Genomic DNA, 24365 nt, shown 5'->3' with positions numbered 1-24365 from the left:
TAAACAGTGTTATCCAGATGGCAGTTAATTGCATCATGATTATTCTGAACTTGTTCACAAATTAATACCTGAACACTGGATAACGTGCTTACTTGAAAAGGGGTAAGGGAATTGCATTTGGGGACCCTAGCGAAAATGCTAACCATTTCTGTCCTTTCATCACATGCTTTTCTCTAATGCTAATGAAGATTTAGAAGATATGTCATTTTTGTTTTGATGCCAATTACATTATCCACAAGACAGAACACACACACTTCACCCCAGCAGTGCCCCAGGTGCAGGTTCGAGACCTTCAGCTGTGCACAGCATGTCACAGTTCTCTGAAAAGCCAACACGACTGTAAATGAAGAGCTGCTGCTGAAAACAAACCTGCTCGTGAGAGAAGTTACAAGACACAATAAAATCTGTCACGGACATGCTCCAAGCAGTACAACCCAAAAGCCAAGCATTGTATTATTCAGAACTTCAAACAAGCCAATGTGATCGCAGTTGTACCTAGAGTTTCAGATGCTGAACACTCGAGCCTCCATCAGGGGAACCATTTTCATCTCGTCTTTTCAAGAAGAATGGTCAATAGAGAGTTGACAGCTGTGTATTTTAACAGGCAAGTAAACATCTAGACCCTGCTTTCTGCCACGCTACTGCATACAGTTAAGTGACAGTATGACCATAGGTAACATGAGATTATCAAAACACTGCATGTAATGAGCATGGACTGCCGGGTTTTCATGACAACTGCCAGACTGGGGTGGGAGGAGAGCAGTGCGGTCCTTCATATAAACGTTTAAGCAATGAGGAAAAGACAGCAGTATAAAAAAAAGAATTTTATGGATTCCCAAACACTCTTCCAGACATATGGGCCAGATACATGAATATCTGAATGATTTTTACAGCTCTTGTACTGCTTATTTTTAAGCTGCATTTTTCTTACTCTACCAGCTTTGTATTTTTTTAGTAGCATGTAGGAAATTCAACCACTACCGCTAAGGTTTTTCCATGTTGCTGGCACTCAGCTCACAAACTAGTATGGTTTCAGTACAAAATACAAAAACTGTATCCAAAATTAAAAAAAAAAAGAAAATAAGAAAGGACCTGTTACTACACTGACCAAGTCAAAAGAGAAAAAAAAGACCATTCAGAGCTACAAATTAACATCTGTCAGTTAAAAAAACCCTCAAGAAATATCATCCTTAACAGGATATCCACTTTTTAGAATACTTATTTGTATGTGTATTGAATAGGCCATAGAGCCTTCCACCAAGTATAATTGAAGTTTCAGAAGCTCCCTATGAAGTTGTTAAAATATCACATTAAAGAGACAAGGAACAGCAAGAAAACATCTAAGAAAAGCAGGCTGTGATACAACAAGCATTTGTTAAGAAAAAGCTCAGAAGTGCATTAGTTCTGGTGAGAGATATATGAGCAACAGCTCTTACGAGATGTAGACCCCATTCTGTAACTATGGGCTGTCCATATACTGTCATAGTCAGAGTCTTCTGAGAGGTCTGAAGGCTCCAAACGAGAAAGACTACTGCGACGACCCAAGGAGTCTAGACTTGATTGGTCATCATCAGCCAAGACGTGATTATGCATCAGGTCAGTGCCTTGCCATGCTAAGGATGTATAGGTGAAATGAAATGGCGGATGTGGATAGGCAGAGGTGGGATGAGGAGGAGAACGTAAGGAATAGCCACAACCAAACACATGAAATAAAAGCAAAAAGGTGATGGGAAGAGAAGGAAAAGAGAAAATATTGTTAAAAAGGCACCAAAGTTTTTTTTTAATCTTTTTTTTGTTTGTTTGTTTGGGGTTTATGTATAAATTAAACTCAGCATATAATAATGTTTGAACTATTACAGTACAATTTTTGAAATCGTTTTTAAGCTTCTAAGCAGCCTCAGTTGAGAACTTTGAATAACCAAAACATTGTTTGAAAGTAGGTATTTTGGAAGACAGAGTTCAGTTCTTTTGAAGTACAGAGTCAGTTCTGGTCTGGGGGGATTTGACTGGGGACAGAGCAATAAACACAGTAAGCCAGCATGATCCAGCGCTGATGTGAAAAGCAACAGCCCCTTCCCCACCACACATCTGTACCTCCATCCTTTCCCTCCCTTGCAGTGACACAGTAACTTGTACAGCTGCTTGGTGAGCCAGGTCAGGGAACAGTTTCAGAAGAAAACTACCTGTACAAAAAGTCTTTTTCAAACAGGTAGTTTCCCCATCAGCTCACAATGCAGCCACAGAAGTGCTTGTGTCACCACTGTAAAGAGGAAAATGCAGGGAAAAAGCAAAGGTTCTCATGCAGAGCAGGGCTGCTGACTTTCTAAATCAGCAGCAACATCTTGCACCCACTCAAGGGGACTGTCAAAGTACAGCTTTTCTGTGCCTGTACCCCTTATTATTTGTTTAACCATAAGTAACTCTCAGAAAAACAGGGCCAAGACACTAACAGCGACACAGCCTGGTCCACTCCTACCCCTCACACACTGCTTACTACACAGCAGTATCTGAATCTATCTTCCTAGTTAAATACTTTGTCTAGGGTAGTTGGTCAAACATAGCTGAGGACACTTTTTTTTTTTTTTTTTTTTTTTTTTTTTTTTACGGCCTGGCACTATCCAAGGACTGCAACCATGTAAGTGGCCATGCTATGAGCCACCATATATACGATACTGCAACAGATTTTAAGCTTCCGCTTGGACCAGAAATGCAAAATAAACTCAGTATATAAGAAGCAGGAGAAAGTGAAACTCCGTTCTTTTACGTGCATGTGTCTCCCCAACTTAAAATCCATGTCTTCCCCACCCAAACAACTGAAGAAAGTTGCTCTGCTACCTCTAATACCACTCCCTACCAGTCTGCACTGGTGCCATAGCTCTGCTGAATTGACATTGCCAAAAGCAGCACCCCTTGGGCTTTGGATTAAGGTGCAGGTAGGAGAATTGCTAAATGAGTGCTGTGAGGGACAGGCAGAATATTAACAGGTAGGTAAGAAAGGACTATGTTAAAAAAGGGTGGACTTCACAGATGACAGGCAACTCTGATTCTTCTACACTGACTACTGCTCCCACACAAGTGATTCCAGCATGACTGGTTGTTTCCCCATTTCCAACTCCAGTCTACAAATGGATCTTCTGAAACCTTAAGTCTTAGATGACAACACTATTCTTTCCAAACAAAGCAGCTGTGTGCTTAGTCAATTAAAAAAAATCTTGTTACAGTTAAGAGCAAATAAAAGCTGCTGACTTATGTATGCAATGATACCCACAGCACTATGTATATTTCTTAAATATACATAGAAAGGAAAAAAATAGGCAAAAAAGCAAAAAAAAAAATCCATTTTATATTGGCACAAAAACACTGCTGTGCAAGTGCAAATGTTTCCCCATCCATTTCTTGTCACATTCTCCATGGAAATAATCAACAGATCACAGTCAAGACATTTAAACAAAAATTACCTCATTTAATTTTGTTTGGAACAACAGTATATGTTCAGAATTTCAAACACTTTCATTTCATTTTATCCAACTAAACACACTACTGTAATGACTGTAGGGCTACAAAATAGATTAGTATTAATAAAATATTATGTAATAGTAGCTAATTTTATCATCTTGGAGACCTACAGTTCAAGACAGAAAATTAAAATGAAGGTTTTTGCTCTTACTTTGAAAGTTCCTACAGTCTAATACAAGGGCCATATCCCCATTTTTAATTACAAATGAATATAAAGCAGCTGGATTTTTTCAAGGTGATAATAGTAAGTGAACACCTATTAGGCAAATCCATGTTTGTTTGCAATTGCATTTTGAGACTTCTCAACTGTCAGCATGAAGTGCTTTTGCTTGGAAGCAAAATGGGCACAGAGCACTGTGGGTAGCAGTAACAGTGGTTAACACCACAAATTTAAACAGCTTTAGTGGACAAGGAGTAAATTATAACGCCCACTCTTCTAATTGCTAACAACAGAAAAAACAGCCAGGTACTTCAGGATCATTATACTGTGTTCCAAGGATTCCCGAATTAAATCAGTATTCAAGAGTGCAAAAACTGTGCAAATCGGAACAAACGCAACAGCATTTTCTCCTTCCTTGAGTAAATGGAACACATGCTGGTGGACTCCCCTGCTTTGTGCAATGTTTTACTTACAATACAGAGGAACTCCACATGGCAACCTTGATTTGGATTATATGAAGTAGGACCCCAGAGGCACGTTACAGGTTTTCAATAAGCTAGGTATTGATCCAAGAAAACTAAAAATGGCTTTAAGCAACACACAGATCTGAGAACAATTTCTCCTGAAATTATGAGATGGCATTAAAATTGGTAATTAATACTAAAAACAACTAGTGGCAATAAAAGAAAATAAATTTTTTTAGGTCTAGGTTACTTTTCCATAGCAGAAGTCTTTGTTGAACAGAATAAGACAAAAATACACTCTTCCAAAATTATGACTTCTTCATTCCTCCTCTCTACTTACCAGCTTCCTGATATTTATCAAAAAGCATACTGAGTAACTGTCATATTCAGTTCAGACACCTCTCATTCACTGGTGAAGGTTGTGTGAAATTTTAAAGCATGAAAGTAATAATTTCTGGGTTTGGGTTCGGTGTTTTTTTTGGGTTTTGGTGGTTGTGGGTTTTGGGGTTTTTTTTGTTTTGTTGTTGTTGTTGTTGTTGTTTTTTACATGCTGAAAGAATTATAGTCTTTAACCATGGTCCTTGGCATGCAATACTTAAACACTTGGCACTGATATTAAGCCAGAAACAGGTTATTATTTCTTCCAGGTCCAACTTTCTACTTGCAAAGGCCTGAGAACATACAGCTCTCTTTTTTGCAAGCTATCCAATTTGTGTTTTAGTTAGCCATTGCAGTACTTTCGAACTTACTTGAATTTAATGTTTGACGTGTTTTGGCACTTGTGCAATATGCTTCAATGACTTTAAGAATTTGAGCATCTTCTTCTAAAGCAGCTGTACCTAGAATCAATGGAAAAAATTTTAAACATGGTTATGTTTCTTAATACAGAAAAGCCTTTGTAAATCACTACATTTCAGCTGAGTCCAAAGTTCAACCCAATCAAGTGTTTAAAATTCTCTAAATCATCCTATTTAAAAAAAAAAAAAAAAAAAAAAATCAAACTTCAATGAGCAAAAGTAACAGTTTAAAAATACAAAATCCTATTTTGAAATGCTTGGAAAAAAAGCCAAGTCAGAGTAATTGCCCACACATTCAAGAAATCTTCTGAGCACATGAAGTTGCACAGAACGTATTTTGAAGTGTGATCACTCCGGTTCTAAACCGAACAGCCATTAACTATTCAAGCTTAACATGTCAAAATTTTCCTGAAGGTAGAGCTCTACAGCAAATATTTTCCTTGAGAAATTCAGTAAAAATACTGTCAAACTGTTCACTTGCAATACAGTGAAATTCCAATCAAACTGAAATCTAAAGGTAGCTCTACCATTAGTTTAGATGGAACAAGGAGTCTAGGTTTAGATGGAACAAGAAGCCTAGGTATAGGGTAAGAGGATTTGTCATTTTAAAAGCACTTTTCCTGTTTTCCTCCTTGAAAAACCTAGGCTTGAAGATTTTCTGCTGTGTGAATCTGAACTGCTTTCCACACAGTAGTATTCTCTGTCAGCCAATGCATCCTGTTAGCTTTTGTGTTTTATTATCACCAGAAAAAAAGTCAAGTGTCCAAACATTTGTTGGGATCAGCTGACAAGCTAACTGTTGAAGAAATTATCCTGACCCATTATAGCTTCCCTACAGTTCAAGAGATGTAGATACTCCAAAGTAGAGGTTATTTCTCTTTCAAGGTAGGAAAAATAATTAGATTTCATTGTCGTTAGAATGCAGCACTATATTATTACAGCAGCAGGACATCTATTTCACTTCTGAAATGAGTATTGTGAGGGCACTCAGTTGAAATACCTTACTTATTTTGGTTTGTCTGTTATAATGCTAATTTGATGTAGCAGTTCCCAAAACACTGCCATAAATCCTTGGGATTCCAGAGAAGACAAGTAACAATACCCAAACCTATCTATCAGTCAACTTTATGTTCAATAGAAGTTCCTCAGAGGAAAACTTTTACAGCTCAACAAGCTGGAAAAGGCTGAAGGAGCACTAACATATAACAGAAGCTTCTAATTACTGACACAAGGAGGGAAAAAGAGAGATGAATACCAAGAATCAGTAAATATTTCTGTAACACTCTTTGACTTAACATCATAAAAAATCCCTTTTATTAGAAGTTATCTCCTACATACAAAATACTGAAAGGTGTTCATTTAATCAGTAGAACAATGTATTTGCAAGCTACAGACCCCTCAAAAAGAACTCTTATCTCCTCTTGCTAATTGTTCTTTAGTAGTTCCTAAACTGGCAAGTTGACAGTTTTACCACTCTCATTACACCTACTGAATCTCTATCCTCCAACATTGAAATGATACTGTACTGCAGTACTTGTTTTTCCTAAACAGATACCTCCCAGTGAGGACAAACATCTTGAACTTAAACATCCACTTGCACATCCATGAGCACAGGATCATTGCATTCACTACCTTAACCTTTGCCATATGAAATTCACAGCACACTCAGAAGAACCTTCACCTTAAACAAACCAACAGTGCCCTGAGAAAAAGCTTCTTCTCTCCAACCCTACATAAACCAGTGAGAGACTATGTTCACAATAACACATTTCATGCACTGAACACTCAAGGCACAGCCTCTATCTTAAAAAGCCCATGAGCAAAGAACAGACACAGAGAAGCAAAAGCTGCAGTAGAAGAATCTGGCCTTCAGCTTAAATACCCTGTCTTTTAATGATACAAGTAATTGGATTATTCATTCACACAAATTTCTAAGGAAGAATTAGAATGACACTGACAACTAAGTGAATATTGTGCTTGATAACATTAATGTTCCCTCCACTCCAAATTATCCCAACATCCAGATTTCGACCCTTCCGTTTTTCTATACATTTATCAGTGTGTCTCAGTTCAGTGTTGTTCTTCAGACTTCAAGCAATCCAAAAAGCTCTGCAATTTATTCAGACACAGACACTAGCAAATTTCTAGGAGATTAGAACAGACTGTTGGATCTCAGGAGTGACCATAGAAGCAACTAGTCTTCGAGCAAGCAGCAATACCCAGCTTTACAACACCCAGATCAGCAGCAGCTCCTACCAGGATCAGTTTAAGAACATAGCTACTAAGTATCCTGCAAGAGTGAGAAACTATCTTCAAATTGCTGTTTACAGTATTAAAAGACAGGTTTACCTTACTGAACTTTACATGGCTCTATAGTGAACCTCACTTCCCTCTGTAGCAAATTGATAGAAACAGGCACTTGACAAGCATACATCCACTGTTGTCAATAGTAAAGCTCTGGAAAGCAGCTAATGCCATCATGAAATAAGCATCTAAGATGAATAAAACAAACCATCCTCTGGAGATACCTACCCCTTCTCCTTTGACAGGAGAAAGGACAGATGACTTGCTTACACTGTACATCTAACTTTCACAGAATTCAAACTCATGTTAATTCCAGCCTTTGTATTATGCAGACATTTGTTCAAGTCTCTTACTTTTTCTCAGTGCAAACTCTTCATCTGATGGCTTCCGTTCTGGCTTGCGTTTGGGAAGCAACTTTTTCATAGTTTTAGGGCTTTTACTGAGATCCTGTGCAGGGAAAAAAAGAATAAAAAGAGTAGAGCTTCTTTACAATATTTCAAAAGTTTAATTTCTAAGATGCATATAGGAATTAATAACTAAAAATCTTTTAACAGCACCAAAATTCAGTTTGCTAATACTTTTTGGCATATCCTCTTTGCTTGAACCGGTAGATTTCCTCTCTACCCTTCCTCCAACTACACAAAGTCATATATTTTATCTGTTCTATTAACAGAAATATACAGAAAAGCTGCTGCAAAAGCATGCAGGCAATTTGGGAGCTAGAGCGAAGGGAAGAGGCAGGCATACATTAACACAGGTTTTTTTCCTTAACTTTTGAATAGACAACCCATTTCACTTGTCTACTTGGAAGCAGGTAAAAAAGGACCTAACAAGGAAGCTTGGCAGGTAGTATACTCTCCAAACCCAGAATCTGTACATGTTTAGATATGTCCTTAAAAAGCTCTACAGCAAAAAAAATACAGCAACAAATACAGCATTTCTGCTCAAAATGTGGTCATGCTAATTCACAGGAACAATACTGGGTTACAGGAACAAAAGGAATATACTCATCTACCCCTTACCTTAAGGATACAAGACATCTTCTATAAAAATACAGAACAAGAAAGTAAAAACGTGAATGAGCAGGACAGACCAAAGAAGATGAAGATAGGTTTTGAATATCATTGTATGATAAACACTGTAAAGATGAATGAAATTTTACCACACTGGAAAATTTAGTGCCCTATACATGAAAGCACAAAAGGAATTTAACCTATATTAGTAAATGGGCTAACTAAGCCTAAATACTAATCTTGCAATTGCAGATCACCTATCACTTCTTCCCTGTTGTGTAGGGGATTTACAAAAGAAAATAGTCACACACACAGCCACCACAAAAAAAACCCACACGCAGCCAGGCCACAGTGGGGCACAGTGTTTAGGCTACAGTATCTAAGAAACTGCAATTTACATATCTGCAAAATAAAATTCTTCTGTCAACATCTCAGGCTTGCAGAATAGAATGTTCTTAGGTATAATTGCATGACTTTCTGGGCCCTGTTGCTTCACACTAAATTAGTATCATGAGAACACATGACAAAAACACTTGAAACAGGAGATACTGCCAAGTCACAGAGCATTCAATATCCTCCTCACATACACACAGACTTCCAGCATAAATCTGGCATTTTCTTGCTATTTACAAAACCATGTAAAATGTAGTGGCAGGTCAAATTAAGCTATCACCACCATCTTTTTGTTATTAAAACCAACACATTTTATCTCCCTTGGAACAGATTCCTGTTTTATACCATATGTTAATTAAAAAAAAAAAATACAACAGCATCTTAACATCTAAGCTCTTTTTTTGCAAACAGTAACGTTAGCCACCACATTCTTTTAAGTAAAAACATGCCACGTATTTTGACAGTTACTTTTTTTGAAAAAATATATGTTATTGTTACCTAGTAATGGTGGCAAATACTGAGAAACCAAGAGTCAATTATATCACCACAGCTGTTTAGAATGATTTGATACAGCACTTGGAAGCACCATAGGTTCCCTTATCCTAGACACTTTACAGCATGCTTAGCAAATAACACTCTGCAATAAGCCTGGATGATCAACATAAAAAAATTGCTAGCTTTTTTTTTAAAAAAAGCCTATTCATTAACTGGATGAAGAGTGGAAATAAGTGGAAGCACTTGGGGGAGGTGGGGGAATCCTCTCCTAACAAGCCTTAGTACTTTCTGAGCTGCAAGACTAAATCCCTGTTTGCAATAAACAGCATTTACTAGTCCATTACCATTGATTCTGCATTGATTGTTAAATCATTTTCATATAAAAACATGCACAAAATTGTAAAATGGTGGTGTGTAAAAAAAGAGTTAAGCTTCTTGTTGTAGGCCCACTACAGTCATATTTCTTTGCTGCCACATCTCACCTCTTTATAACAAAGAGCTGCTGAAGGCCGTAATGGAGGTGCAGGCCGTAAGCAGCTCAGACTCCAAGGCTTGGGGGTTTTTGGAGGTTCCAGAGGTCCCCAATTTATCGTGGTGTGCGGAGTCCCATGATGTGATGGATGAGGGAGTGTGTGGTATGCAGGAGTCAGTGGTATTGGCTTGCTGTCTGAATGCTTGCTGGAGGGTGTTACTGGATGGGAAGGAAGCTGTCAAAGACAAAAAGGTGATGGGAAGGGAAAAAAGCATATTATTCTAAGACATAATATCACATCAAGGATTGGTGAAATTATCTCACTGTCTAGAGCTTCTGTTTATTACAGCTGGCCTTTGAAAAATTTTACAAATAATTATTTGGAAAAATAAAGCTTAAAGAAATTTTTATTGTCTACCACAGACAGAGCATGCACTAAAGAAAGAACAGCTATAAGCAGCCCTGCTCTCACTTCTCTCACCACTAAAGACCAAGCTAAATTTAGGCCCATTCACATCCAACAACTCAAATGCAGAACCCAAAAGAAAATACTTCAGGAAAGTGTTTCTTCACAGTCTGTCAAGTACACCACAAATTAAAACCAACTGTTCTAAGGATACTTAAAAGACCACTATGTATTACTTGGTCAAAACAGAAAAAGTAATGATAATGACTCATCTTTTACCCATTAAACTATTACACCAAGATCTAAGCATTTTAGGTTTTGTTCACACTGTTAAAAACAGAATGACCTTTTGACCAATTAAACTACGGTCATAACATTTAGTTCTTGTTATTAATGGCTAATAAAAAGCTTGTACATGGCAGCATATTTGCCAGATAACCTAATTCTGCATACACTCTCATTCACTTCAGTCCAGAAGCTCTTTCTTACTGTGTGAGATGGCACAGAGTGAGGTTTAATGGTGGGATTCCCAGCAGTTGTGACTTTGGTTTGCTTCTGCAGGTGATCTACCCATTCATGCAAATCTTGTTGGTTGTTACAAGACACTAGTATCCTCTCAATCATATTTCCTAGGTGACAGAAAACAGAAGATGTAGAAAATGACAGAAGAACAACTTAGTCCATCTGACATGATTAGGAAGACACTCATTTCCTAAAACATTATATCCCCTAAGCAAAATTTTAACGTGTATTTTCAGCACAACAGCATCTCACTTTTCCAGGTTGTAACAGACACTTCCTCCATGTATTTGTTCCTGTGCCAAGCATAGGAGTTCCACCTTTTCCCCCACCTCTAACAATTAAACCTTTAATGACAAGAAATAGATGTAAGACACAGGTTCATCTAGTAGTCTTATGCTTCTCCATCTTCCCCAGGAAAGACAGCATACAGCCTAAAATGTCATTCTTGAGTCTGTAAGCTACAGTATATGAAAAGTTATAAAATACAGTTCATCAGTCTTTCAGAAAAAGGCACAAAGTTGGCCTGAATCTAATATTTTGCTGAGGCAAAAGTCACTTGGGAAAGCAATCTTAACCAAACATTACTTTAATTTCTACAGCTAACTCAATTTTAACCCATCACACACCTGCATATGAGGGCAGCTTCATAGCTATTATCTCAGAAAAACATGCACCATCAACAGTTTTTGTTGATTCCTCACAGTATTGATGTGTGATACTGTCTGTCACTTACAAGGGTCAAAATTACTTTACTTAAATTCAACCTGCTTAGAGGCAGAATTGATCTGGGAAATCAATGAAGGTATGAAGCTCCACCTGTGGACCCTGCTCCCACTGTCCTTTAAATTGACCAAGGATATAAGGTACATGCCGAAACAAATGACTTAACAGACAGAAATTACCCAAAGCAAGCACAATGGCAACCATCATTAGCATGAGAGATGATAAAGGTCTCTCAGGAAAGAGGTGTACCGTTTACAGAAGAAAGCTCTTTCTTAGAGTTCTTAGAGAGTATCCAGAATTCCTTTTCTTCCAGTGAATAGCATATCCTTCAAGCTGCTTCATTATAAAGGAGTTTCTCCATAGCTACTGCCTCCATTCATTAAAATACAGAAATCTGGGGATAAATCCCCTGCAAAGACAGTTTGTTAACTGCTTAAGACAAGCAGTGAAAAGAAGCTTTCAAGTGAGGCTTTGGGTAGCTGCCTTATAAAATTTGTGTAATTACAGGATGGTTGAGGCTAGAAGGGTCCTCTGTAGGTCAAGCACAAGCACCTTGAGCTAGTTGCTCAGGACTGTGGTCAGAAAGCATTTGAGTATCTCCAAGGATGAAGATTTCTCCAGGCAATCTGTGCCAGTGCTTGGTCACCCTCACAATTGGAAAATTTGTTCTCTCTGTTCAGACAGAACATTCGATATTTGAAATAGCATGTCCTGGAGCAAGTAGTAAATACAAATATTTATGGTCAATACCTGATATTTCAAACGCATTTTTATGGTTTTCACTGTCTTCTAGTTTTGTGATAGTCATTCCTGTCATTGGCAGTTTTCCCTAAAAAAAAAACAAACAAAACAAACCAACCAACAGTAACACTGAAGTTAAATCCAAAACACACAAAAATACTACCAAGTAAAGAATGTATAAACTTCAAGCTCTGAATAAAGACACACACAGTAAATTGACAAAGATACACATACTGTTGGGCTTAAAAACATTTTAAAATCCATACAAAACCCTCATAATGGAAGTTTTTCATATGCCCAACTTCTGCAAATGACACCTGTGACTTCAGTGAGTTTATTTGATACCTATGCAGGCTATGAAATCTATACAAATACAATAGTGACAAATCTATACAAATACAATACTGAATATTATCAGGATGAAAGGCTCTACCAAAAATGCAACTTTTACAGTTCTTTAAGACAGATCCTGTATTCTCCTGCACAGAAACACTATTCAGCACAGGCTGGCAAAAGTGCAAATATTATGTACTGTGGAATTTTGGCTCCAATGGAGGGAAAAGAAAAAAAAAAACCACCACTTTTTTTTTTTCTTTTCTTTCTTTCCTAATGACTGCAGAATGCACAAAGGTTTCTTAGAAGCTTGGAAACTAGAAATCACTTGATATTCTGTATGCACAGAGCATGCTCAAGCCGAAGAGGCCAAAGAGAAAGGAAGAGCTTCCTTGCAACAGCTTCCCCACTGAAGGAAACCTGGTGGCGTTATGCACTACAATGCAGCCTAAAATTCTCTCTTCTGTTTTTCCATGTTTGCTGGTTCATGAATAACACAGCATACAATCACAATGAAAGAGAAGTGCAAGAATTGCTGACGTAGGTGGAAAGGAAATACGGGAAACGAAGTCAGCAAAACACAGAGAAAATGTAACTGAACTTAGGAATCATTGATATTCCCCTTCTTTCAAACAACTGTGAAGGCCTCCTGTGAAGTATGGTCTGTGCCCCTTGTTGATTTCAGTTTACCACTGCCAAAAGTCCTCCCTGTTAGTTCATGTGCCAGATATCACCACTATCAACCAGAAAATCTGAAGCCTGCTGCTAACTGGAATATTGAGAAATACAGGGAGGGTGTAGTGTAAGAATGCTGCCTCCAGTGGCATCATTTCCCTGAGAATGACTGATTGAGCTTCATCATCTTCTGTCCATATCCATCCCAGTTCTGAGAAAACAACCTCAGAAGAAAAGTCTAGGCAGCCCACATTATGCAATCAAAGGCACAGCTCTGAGCCACTGTCACAGACACAAACAGTGATGAAACAATTTTACCTTACTCTGAATATGTAGTCATTAAAATTTGAGAAGTTCTCAGCATTTGGAAAAATCACATGAGGGGATATGAGAAAATTGTGTTTTGCATTCAACAGAGGGTTGGATGGCAAACACTAAGAAAGGGCTATGGCTATATCAAACAAAAGCTTAAGAAAAATGCATAGAAAATTGCTTATTTAGTGAACAATGCTGTGCACCTGGGGGAAAAGGTGGGAGGGAGGAGGAAGAAATATGAGTGATGTACAATAGGAAAGCAAAATAAAGCCTGACAGATCATTTAATTTCATATTGTATGTTAACACACTAAATTTCCAGTCAGTTGCCTCTGTAACCAGTATATAACTTCATCAGAAATTCTGTCTGTGCCACTCCGAATACAGAGCTCACCTGCCTTTTCCAATCAATGTTGGGATAAAGCACTGGTCGAACATTCTCAAGAGCAGCACAAAGCTAAAATAAACTTGACTGTCCACTTGAACCACCTAATGCAACCCTGTCTTACACAAATCCAGCTACTACTGTGGCAGGTAAGAATCCAAACATGAATCTTGGAATTTAATTGTTCTTCTTAATTAAAAAAAGTTCGTGACTGGCTGTGGTTGATCACATCGGGACCTTAAATGACTAACCTTCAGCATTCTGTCATGGCAAAGAAATCACTGCTCAGGAAAATGGAACAAACTGCTCAAGAGCCTGACCTACAGAAGTACTTACAGCAGGCAAATCTCTGGCTCCTTTTAGAACTCTGTTGCATTTTTTTCCCTTGTTTTCAGTGTTTCACTGATGTCTGGAAACCACACAGCAATACTTGAACATGTATAAACATTTCAGGAAGTCATGGACTGTTCATTTTCTTTAACTTCACCTCTCAGGAACTACATACCCAAAACGGAGGTGCTTCTGTGGAACGTATCCTAGAGCTACAGAGGAGCCAACCCAGTTGGCACTGATACTCCTGCACTATAGCAGAGTCACTCTATTTCTGTAGTGGGAAAACAAGCACTTGGTAGAGAGCTCAAAGACTCTGTCTACCAGCAGTGAGAAGAGGATTTATGAAGTGAAATACCTGCTGCTAAGGACCGGAAGGCCACATTGTATGCATTTTGGGTGGTGTTACACTGGGCTGGGGCCAGGGACTGAATATCAGCCCATATACTTGATATGCTCCAGTAATTAGAGCAGATAAAGTGCACTTTGGGAGCATCCCTTCCAGTTCAGCTTCTTCCACACGGTATCTAGTCTGTGAGTCCCAAAATGATTCCTACACTGTGACTCAAAGATCATTAAACAGAAAAAAACAGAATATTAATTTCAAAAGTATATCTGCTGATTCAAACACTAATGTAGACGCGTCTAAAGGAACAGATGGTAACAGCCTACCACACCAATGAAAGCTTAGGAGTGCTGTGCAATTTTGACTGCTGCTTAAGTCTTACCAAACAACACTAACAAACCTGTTCAACAGCACTGTTTTCCTCCGTAGGTCTAAAAAGCTACTCATAGTAGTAGCTAAATGAGAGGAATTAACAAGCTAAAAAAAACCAAACCCTTGCTGATAATCACAGCTGCAAAAAAATCAAACCCTGGGCTTCTAGCCCAGAATTTTATAAAACAGATGACCAGTTCATATTGAAGAAATTATCTTTTATCTTTATAAATGCATAAATTTAATAATCCTTCTGAGTTTCCTATGAAATACCATTTGGAGAAAAACACACACGCCTACACACTTATACACATATGTACATGTATTACATTACCTGATAGATAAACCCACTCATTCTCGGGCTGGCAGACAACATTAGCAAAATGTTAGGGAAGAGAAGAAGATACCTTTCATTCTTTTCCTTAACAAAAAAAGAAAACGAAAAAAGTAAATACAACATCACAAGCTCCCTCTCTGCTTTTTTTCTGGTTTATATTATTAAAAGCTACTAACATTACAACTCTATAACTACTCCACAAACATTTGCTCCTGGCGAAATTAACTCTCCATAGAATTACAGAAAAACAATCCAAACCAAAAACCTGAATTACTTGATTTTCTATTTGAAAAGTGCTAGTAACACATGCCTATACTTCCTGAAGAGTACAGCCTAATATTTTAAACCAGCAATTTTACAGTCTGACCTTGTTTAATATGATAACAACTGTTCTGCCAATTTCAGCAAAACCAAACTTACACATTGGATATATTTCTTAATATAGTTTAGATGAATGCTGTTACGGTAATATCAAGACCGTAGTCTCTCAAATTGGGGAGATCAGATTTTTGGATGATGTTGTATTATGACCCAAAGTAGAAAAAGAATATAAAAGGAAAGTAATAACGTTTATATTTTCAACAAAAACACTCATTACTTTGTTCTGGTTTCAATTTGTTTGTTTCACTTATGATGTTGACCTTTATGTTTTTGTTTTGGGAGTATTTTTATGGAAGGAGAAGGTTTACTCAATTTACTGCTATAGACAAACAATGAAAGAGAGAAGCATTAAGATATAATGTTTTCATTTTAATGACGAAAGAAGTATATCTATTGGCAAAGCCACCATCTCAGTTTCAAGCACCTCTGCAACCAACTTTTAATGTTATCTATTTTTCAATAAACACTTACAAATGTTTGTATCGTTTTTGAAAAGACAAAACCAAACCCAACTGCTTTTGTACAAATGAAGCTGTTCTGTATCTATTTAAAAAGCTGCAATGCTTGCAGAACCTTCTGAAAGTCCATTATATTTGATGTTTTAGCTCATGATGGTAGTGAGGGACTGTGTTGTGTTTTGTTTTTAAGACTAGAAGAAGAGACACTACTACAGAAGATGTACTATCTTTTTTTATTCAGGTTTCTTTTTTATTTATTTTAACACCTAACAAATATCTGATAAGAAAATAACGTGATGAAATTTTAAATATTCAGTTGCATAAATACTTTTCTTTCTTTATATTTACTGACATCTTTGTTCTAAGGGTCCTCCCTTAGAACTGACTGAATGTGGTTGCAATTCAAAAGTCCTCACCAGGTCCAAAGGTTTGTTGATGTTACAGGGGAACAATTTACAGTGAAAACATGTCAGTATTCCATATAACATTTCCTTTCCCATTAGCACTTACTTTTAATATTATTTGGATTATTTCTGGTAGGACAACCTTCTCTTTGTGTGTTTTGCTTGTTTTGAAAAAAAATCACCCCAGACTTCTCAGTGTCACCTTCAACTTTCTAATGTCTCCTCTTTCTTACTCTATTTCTTCAAAACCACTTGGTCCTCAAGCTTGTATTTCAAAATTTACTACCTGAGCAAAGTGCCCAAAACAGCAAAGAAAAAGTGTGCCTCAGACACCTTACAACACAAAACATGCAAGTTTTTTTTTATTTAAAACACGCAGTAATAACTGCTACACAAAATAATATTGTAGCATAAGTACACATGAAAAATTCTGTTTAATTATGCACTTTGAAAATGATCCTGCAAAAACATCTTACAATGTTTATAACTGCTATATTTGGTTACATTTCCAGTAAATTTTACAAATGAGACCATCTTTAAGGAAATTTATTTCAGGTTTTGTAATAAAAGCCTTAAATCAGTAGAGATACTTTAGTTTTGATGAGCATCTCTGAAGTATTGTTTACTTCTGATGCATAATGCTTATAATTTGTTTTATTCAAAATGAAAAGAAAGACCAACAGTGAAGATGAGAAGGACATTACCTCACTTCCAGCACATTGAATCATGACCTGGGACATGTAAATCACATTGCCAAGCGTTTTAATATCCTCTCCCTCCCAACAGCGGATAGCTTCTGTCAGTATTTGCAGTTCAAGTTCTTTCCGTTTCCGTACTTCTTGACATTGTGCCTAACAAACATAGGGAAAAATACCATCTCTATCAACTTGGAGCAGGTTAAGGGTAGAAGTACCACTACAGCTGCATTTACTGTTGGGCTTGCAATACACAGAAGACAGCACCTAACTTGAAACATTTTCATTTAGATTGTTATTACCAGTATTTCTTGTAAAACTAGTTTTATTAACTTCAGTATTATTCCTTTTCCTTCCAATACACTGACTTCAATTACTGTTTCAAATTCACAATCATAGCACTGTTTCTCAAATTGCTCCATTCTTTACATTTTAAATTTTTGTACTTCCAAGCAAAAATGGCTAGGCTCATAAGAGTAACACAGTTGTCACAAATACACATGAGTATAAACCAAAGCATCTTTCTTTAGTAAAAAGAGTCACACCGACTGTGCAAACTATGAGTGTGTATAACCTTGTGTTCCTATTTTTAAATGCCTCTAACCTGCTCTACTAGCTGTACTCCCATTAATTTGATTTTTCCTCAACAAGAATTGCTTCCTCTTGTTTGTAAAGCACCCAACAGAATGGGATCCCCAAACCTCTTCTGAGCACAGATAAATCACTAAATTTCTGCTTTAAAAAATACAAAATAGAAAATGCCAGGTTACTACCAGCACACACTCCTAACAAGAACCACAAAACATTAAGTTTACGGTAACTCAGACTGCATTAAGCATACACATTGCAGCTGAGGTGTGGGTTTGGTTGGTAGGTCGGTTGGTTTGGTTTGTTTTTTAAAGACAGACAGCTCATCTGTTCAAATTAGGCTTCTGCTCCAACTGTTAGTAGAAGTTTCCTATCTTCTGAACTTCACTAGCGCCTTCTCCTTCATCCTCTCCCCCAACTTCGACACCATTCCCCTAGAAGGAATGCACTTTAGAAAAAACTCAGAATATACACTCAATTATTGTAAAGCAGCCCTTCAGGACACTATTTATACTAGCTAGCACCAGTAGAAAGGGAGACAAAGCACAAGCGAGAGGGCAGACCAAGAGGTGCAGAATACTTTGCATGACTCTTACACCAATAGTCTATTTTCTATAATTCCCCAGCAAATTACCATCCTTATCTCTGCCCACAGACAACACCAATTTTCAGGCTTTCAAAAAATGCTTATACATTTACAAAAAACTTCACTTTTTTTTAAAAAAAAAAAAAAGCAATAGAGGGGGATGAAATTAGGAAACATTCTACTTAAAATATATCAGGTATTTTTTATTGCTCTTACAGAAAGATTTTTGAAGGCAGTCATGGATTTTTGAATATCTGGACGATCTGGATGATAATCCTAAAAACAGAGAAAACATACATAAAAACTTTATTTTTAGTAAAATTAATTAAAAAAATTTAGAGGCTTAACTAAATACAAATAAACAATCTGTAAAATAGAAGTTGTAACCTATTTGCTCTCTTTTCATACCTTCTTATTCTTATGTCAAACACCGGTGGTCTTGCTTATAGCAGAAATGAAGTGTTACTTATAACATTCCTACCTATACTTAAAATAGAGCCAAGGAAGTTTTACAAGACCTAGTGGATAAGAGATTTAAAAATTCTAATAGGAAAGTGTTTTTTAAAGAGTTCTATTTAGTATGTTAGCTTTGTCACAAACTAGATTCCTTACAGACTAGTATGTTCCATTGTCACTGACTGACAAACCAAATAGTGTGACGAGACAGATCCATATGCTTTCTATTTCTCTCCCTCCTTCATACTCCAAAAATCTAACCTATGAAATGCAAAGGCAGAAACAGTAGCTCCTCAAACACCTTCCCATACTGGAAAGATCATTTTTGGACAGTGTTCAGTAGAAGTCAAAGGGACTATTTTGGTGACGTGTTCAACACACTGAGGTCCTAAGATGAGAAGCAGCACTCCTACAAGATAAAGAAGCCTCAAGTAGTATGCAGTAGACACGTTCAGTGTGAAGTCAACCAAAGACTCTGCAAGACTGTTCTAGGAGTGAAGATTAGCTTCTCTGGCTAGTTTTAAACGTTTAGCTTTTACAGGAAGTTTTAAGCACTAAGTTTTAAATTATCCCAGCCCATATTTTAGAGGGCTGATGGAAGAGCAAAAAAATGTAATTTTGGGTCCCATCATGTTTGACATGTACCTTTAAAATAATTGTTGTCAAATCATCATTAAGCTGGAACATAAATGCTGATAAGATATACCTCCATGTGCCTTTCAAGCTCTTTGAGTAACGTGGGGTATTTATCCAGACGCATAAAAGGTTTGCTGAGGCCCGTGGTCAGTACAAGGATCCCAGGGCTGTTGGCACCTTTCACCTCCATGAATTCTCCTAGCTCCTCACTGTGTACACAAGATATTTAAGCAAATTAAGATCAAAATTACCAAAACAATTAAAATTACATTGGATTCTTCAGTCTCATCTGCAATGAATTCTGCCAGTAAAACAGCTGGCCAAATAAATCAAAAAGTAATTCAAGTACAACTTAAGTGCTGTGATCAGTTTCTGAATTAAATGAAATACAGGAAAAAAGACATTTGCAAATTTGGGGCCTGTGCAGGGAACATCAGCCATAGGATCAAACCCATCTTTCTAGGCAACTGATGCTCAAATACAGCTCCTAAATGCTACCCCATCCAAGCAACAACTACAGAATAAAGCCATTTGCACTTTATTTTATTACTCAGCTCCTTACTCTAGTAAAACGACATCTGACCTTAGAGCTGGTTAACACAAGTAATACACAAGTAATAATGCATAAATGAGTCAATGGCTTCATATTTAATCAAGCATTAGTATTTTTAAGGTGTCAGGCACTAATGGGAAGACACAGAATGTTTCATAACCTTTTTTCCTCCCACACTTACATGTTTACATCTCACACATCCAAGATACTATTGCTAAATGACCAAGCAACCAACAGCTACACAAATGGTAGACCATAGTAGAAATAATTACTTCACGATCTATTCTCAACAAGACAGGGTTTCACTGAGGGTGCACTTACACCACGCACTTGTTTTGACAGCAAAAATACTGTAAGGAATCCATGCTCTCCCAGTATCATGAACTGCTACTGTCCCTGTCCAGATGTTTATTGGTATTTGAATCATTTCCAAGAACTGGCCCAGCCCCTCAGTTTGTTACATTAACTCAGTTTAAAAAAGCAGTACATCCTGGGAATTTCAACTCACTCTGCTATCAGGGAAACTTAAAATAGCTACATCTTCTGCTTCCTTATAAAGCAGAATCTTCAGAGGACAGTGGTGGAGGACAAGCTTTTCAAGAGTTTAAATGACCAGGAACAAAATGAGCCCTCACCATGGGGAAAGGAAGGTATGGCAGCACCTGGGCTATTTCCAGGCTTCAGAAAATACAAGTTGCAGAAGAACATGGGATTCCAAAGACAAAATCTAAATAAAAGAAATTCAGAAAGCTGCTTATTAAGAATATAACACCTTCTTGCATTCAAGATGTATCATTCTAGACATCTACAGATGGGGTTGCTCATATTTTGAGACCTTGTTATAGTAAATTAACTAGTTCTCAAAAAAACCCACAATAAAAAAAACAGTATTCTCACATGACAGTTGTGTAAATTCTAGTCTAAGACAACCCAGAAGTCCTTACTTTCTACTGATCAATAGCATTACACCCCCATAAGTCAGAATAACTACTTAAAAATTTCTTTCCCTCCCTGGTTATTGGCATAGTCTCATTTTTCAAACAAAGCCTTAGCCAGCTACCGGAATCAGTACTTTTTATAAAGTTTAAAAACAGTGTCAAACATCGAACAGCAATAAAGGAGGAACACTTGTACATTATGGCCATATTAACAAAAAGGGAAGGGTAAGGATCTCCAAACACTGGGAGAAGTGTTTCCATGCAGAAGTGAAAGCAGATCTTGACCTGCTCGATTTCCCTATGAAAAAAAACACTGAATAGGACACTTCCATAATACACATGGCTCAATTATCAGTGAGTCATGCTATATAAAAGCATTATATAGATTAAGACAAAACAGACCTCCCTACCTCCCCCAAGATATGCACATACTCCTTCCCATTTCAGAACGAGTGACACTTTGCTTATTAACACAATTTGTCTAAACAGATGAAGAGAGCAGAACAAGAACATGAAGCACAACCTTCCCATCCTAACTTAAGTGCTTCACCCATCCTCCCACCCAGATCTCTCTTCTGGTTGCTAAATCTTCCCCAAATTCACAGAAGAGAAGGTACTTTCCCATACAATGTTTACTTGTCTTCAGATGAGTTCATTGGTATTTACTTATACTACCTTGCTTATATACATCCAGCACCATTTCTGAACTGTAGGGTCCAATAAAACCTTACACCACCTCTGAGAGCACTCCACCCCCATTCTAATTAGGTCCAGGCACTCCTCAGTGTATGCACATGTGCAAGTTCTGCTGTACTGAGAGTCAAGAAAGCGGGTGAGGTGATTTCCCAGCACCTGCTTTGCATTTTGAAGATGCAAAGAAAAGGGCTGGGCACACTTGAGAATGCCCACAGCTGCCCCAGGCAGACCCTTTTACACCCCTCTCAAGCAACATGCAACAACAGCACCAGACCTCCTAAAAATCAGTTAGTGACATGATCAGGTTTCAGCCAAAATTAAAACCCACTGAAAAACCTCCTATAGTACCCTGCATAAAGAAAGAAAAAAAAAAAAGCACCACAGATAAACCTGAGTACTTTTCTAGCTTAAATTTAGATTCAAGAAATAAAGCTGGCCAGCTGAATACCTAGATCCTGAAGATCTACCTTGCCTTACCCTTTCTCATTCACAGTCATTACTAAGCATAAAAGCCATGCCAACTTCAGAACTTGATAACTGATTCTGGTGGCACCCTAAACAAGACTAAGGATTTTGACTCATACTTATGTTTTCATTTTACAGTGCTACTAGCTACTTGTTCATCGAGGATTCAGGCTAATTCATGGAAACATTAAGCTGCGTGGCTACAGTGTGATAGCACATCCTCTACTCCTGACTCAACTGAAAGGGAAGAAGCTGTTTCCAGCAAGGCGATGAGGCAGACAAAGGAAGGTAGAGCACACACCCAGTTTCCACAGGAATCTTTTTCAAAGTTCACCTGTGAAATCCCTTCTGTCAGAAGGCACTTAGTGGTTTTAAATTTCAATTCACTGTGTATATGACACTGATCATGTGCACACCACTGCTTTTTTTTATTTTATTAATCAAATTCTCTCTGTAAGCATGCACACACACACACACCCCCCCTCATGTCAGCATCAGGAAGTTAGTTTACATATGGTACTTGATAAGTATCTTCATCTATTTAATTTTTAAAAAGATACTTGCTACAAGAACCAACAAGTAACTGTTTAAACTCATTCTTTGCATTTTGTTTGCTTCAGTCAGACACACAGTCCCTGCTGTCTAACTTTATCAACTATTCACATTATCTGCTATTCTTCCCCATTTCAGGCAGCACAATCCACACACATACCCATGCAGCTTCTCTTTTTCTCCCCACCACAGCAGTATGTTCTACAGGACATGTCAATTGCAAATACTAAAGGCCATTCAATTTAACATTGTTCTGAACAGTGCTCATTTTTGCCTTCAGATTGCAAGGAGACAAAACCCCCCATTCCTAATTACTTTGGCCATCTCCATGCTGCTGGGTGCATACAAGTGCATTATAGAAGTGGTATTCGGTGACCTATCCATGAACATAATTGCTTATGCTTCCCCCCCCCTTTATTTTTTTAATTTAATGCCTCTACAGTAGGAACAACATTGGTTACCATTTCACCCACATTGACATTTCTAATTGTCATTATCACTGTTCCATTTCTTCCCGACTTCAGCATTATGAAATAGATGCACGAGAGAACAGAAGAAAAAAAACTCACTGTAGCCTGAATTAAAATCGACTGCTTGAAAACCTAAAATAAAACCTAGGTATTATCTTGTTTTCGCCATCTACTCTGCAATGACTTTAAACACACTGTGGTTACACAATGTTGCAGCAGGTTCGAGGCCATTCCCTGCTCCTTGACATAAGATACTCCATTGTTTATCACCACCTTTTTACTTAATCACAGTATAGGAACCTACAGAACAAGTTTAAACCTCAGCTCAGTTGAAATGTACACAAAGTCCTGAAAAACACGCTGAGCAATGGCATCATCAGGAAGCCTTTTACATGGAGCAGTGTTAATAGGTATAATTAAAACTGAATGACGTCATTTTCCTCCCAACACTCCCAAGAGGACAATGTTTTCTTTCATACACTTCTGTGCTTCCCTCTCATAAGTTTTGACATGTCAGTTTGTTCAAACTCTAGTATGAACACACACGCACTCTTAATACAATAATACCCAAAATTTTGTGTGAGCAGTTCCATTGTGCAAACCCTGTTAGTAGTCTACTCACACTAAATCAACCTGCTACCTCTGCAGCTTCGTGGACCTAAAATATCTGGCAAAATGGACATGACCTTAGCTCAAACCCTAAAGTGAGCATCCTTCATTTCTTCACAAAGGACAAATACAATACAGACCATAATGGAAAGGTTTACTTTCAATAAAATATGGGTGGGTTAAAATACTGTTTAAATATAACAGCAGTTCACAATTAGTTTTTAATTAATAGCAGCTTAAAAGTCAGTGTCATTAGCTTAAGATTGCAGCTGCTTTGCCAAAGACAATGGCTCTTTTATGTCACCATTTCAATTGATGCCTGCAAGTACCACATTCTCCTAGTCAGTATAGACTAAATAAAACTCCGGCCCACAGCTAAGTAGAATGTTTTTAAAAAAGGTACCATTTAGCTGAACAGGAAAAACTTCTGAATGGTGAAATCATCAACTTAGTCACAGCCTAAATAAGTAGCTTTTCAGAAAGGAGCAGCTGAGATTCAAATTCACCATTTGCATCATTTTACAGAATAAAATGCAAAGAAACACACAAAAGTGCTGTGCTTCATGCATCCTGAAATCCTGAGCTGAATAGTTCTCCCCACTCCAGACTAGATAGTTCCCAACTTGAGATATTTCAAAGGTCACCATGAAAAGTCACTTTAAGCCTATTAATATATTCCAATCTTTCTTACTCTTAGTACAGCTGCCTCAAAAGCTGCAAATCAGACTGGGGAGAGGGAAGAAGACAAGTTCAGATGTGTTTACAATAACAGAATGGAGT

The 24365-nt window shown here is 37.5% G+C and overlaps 1 protein-coding gene across 8 annotated transcripts in view; it reads right to left on the bottom strand.

Annotated features, from left to right (window-relative positions):
• The window catches only part of ARHGEF7 (Rho guanine nucleotide exchange factor 7), a 95999-nt gene that overhangs the window by 14147 nt on the left and 57487 nt on the right, over positions 1-24365 (bottom strand). For 4 of the 8 annotated variants that reach the window (XM_026862805.1, XM_026862961.1, XM_026863037.1 and 1 more), the window contains 11 exons: positions 19373-19511; positions 18427-18486; positions 17046-17192; positions 15096-15182; positions 12016-12094; positions 10510-10649; positions 9625-9849; positions 8264-8284; positions 7595-7688; positions 4890-4979; positions 1437-1613 (listed from right to left, as the gene is read on the bottom strand). In XM_026862805.1, coding sequence (XP_026718606.1) covers positions 1437-1613; positions 4890-4979; positions 7595-7688; positions 8264-8284; positions 9625-9849; positions 10510-10649; positions 12016-12094; positions 15096-15182; positions 17046-17192; positions 18427-18486; positions 19373-19511 — 1259 coding nt within the window. The remainder of the gene's footprint in view (positions 1-1436; positions 1614-4889; positions 4980-7594; positions 7689-8263; positions 8285-9624; positions 9850-10509; positions 10650-12015; positions 12095-15095; positions 15183-17045; positions 17193-18426; positions 18487-19372; positions 19512-24365) is intronic. The other 4 variants (XM_026862885.1, XM_026862718.1, XM_026862545.1 and 1 more) reach the window with 3 other exon arrangements.

This window comes from Athene cunicularia (genome assembly GCF_003259725.1).
Source record: "Athene cunicularia isolate RWA chromosome 1 unlocalized genomic scaffold, athCun1 chr1_part1, whole genome shotgun sequence".
NCBI lineage: Eukaryota > Metazoa > Chordata > Aves > Strigiformes > Strigidae > Athene > Athene cunicularia.
This window is presented reverse-complemented; position numbering and strand designations above follow the sequence as displayed.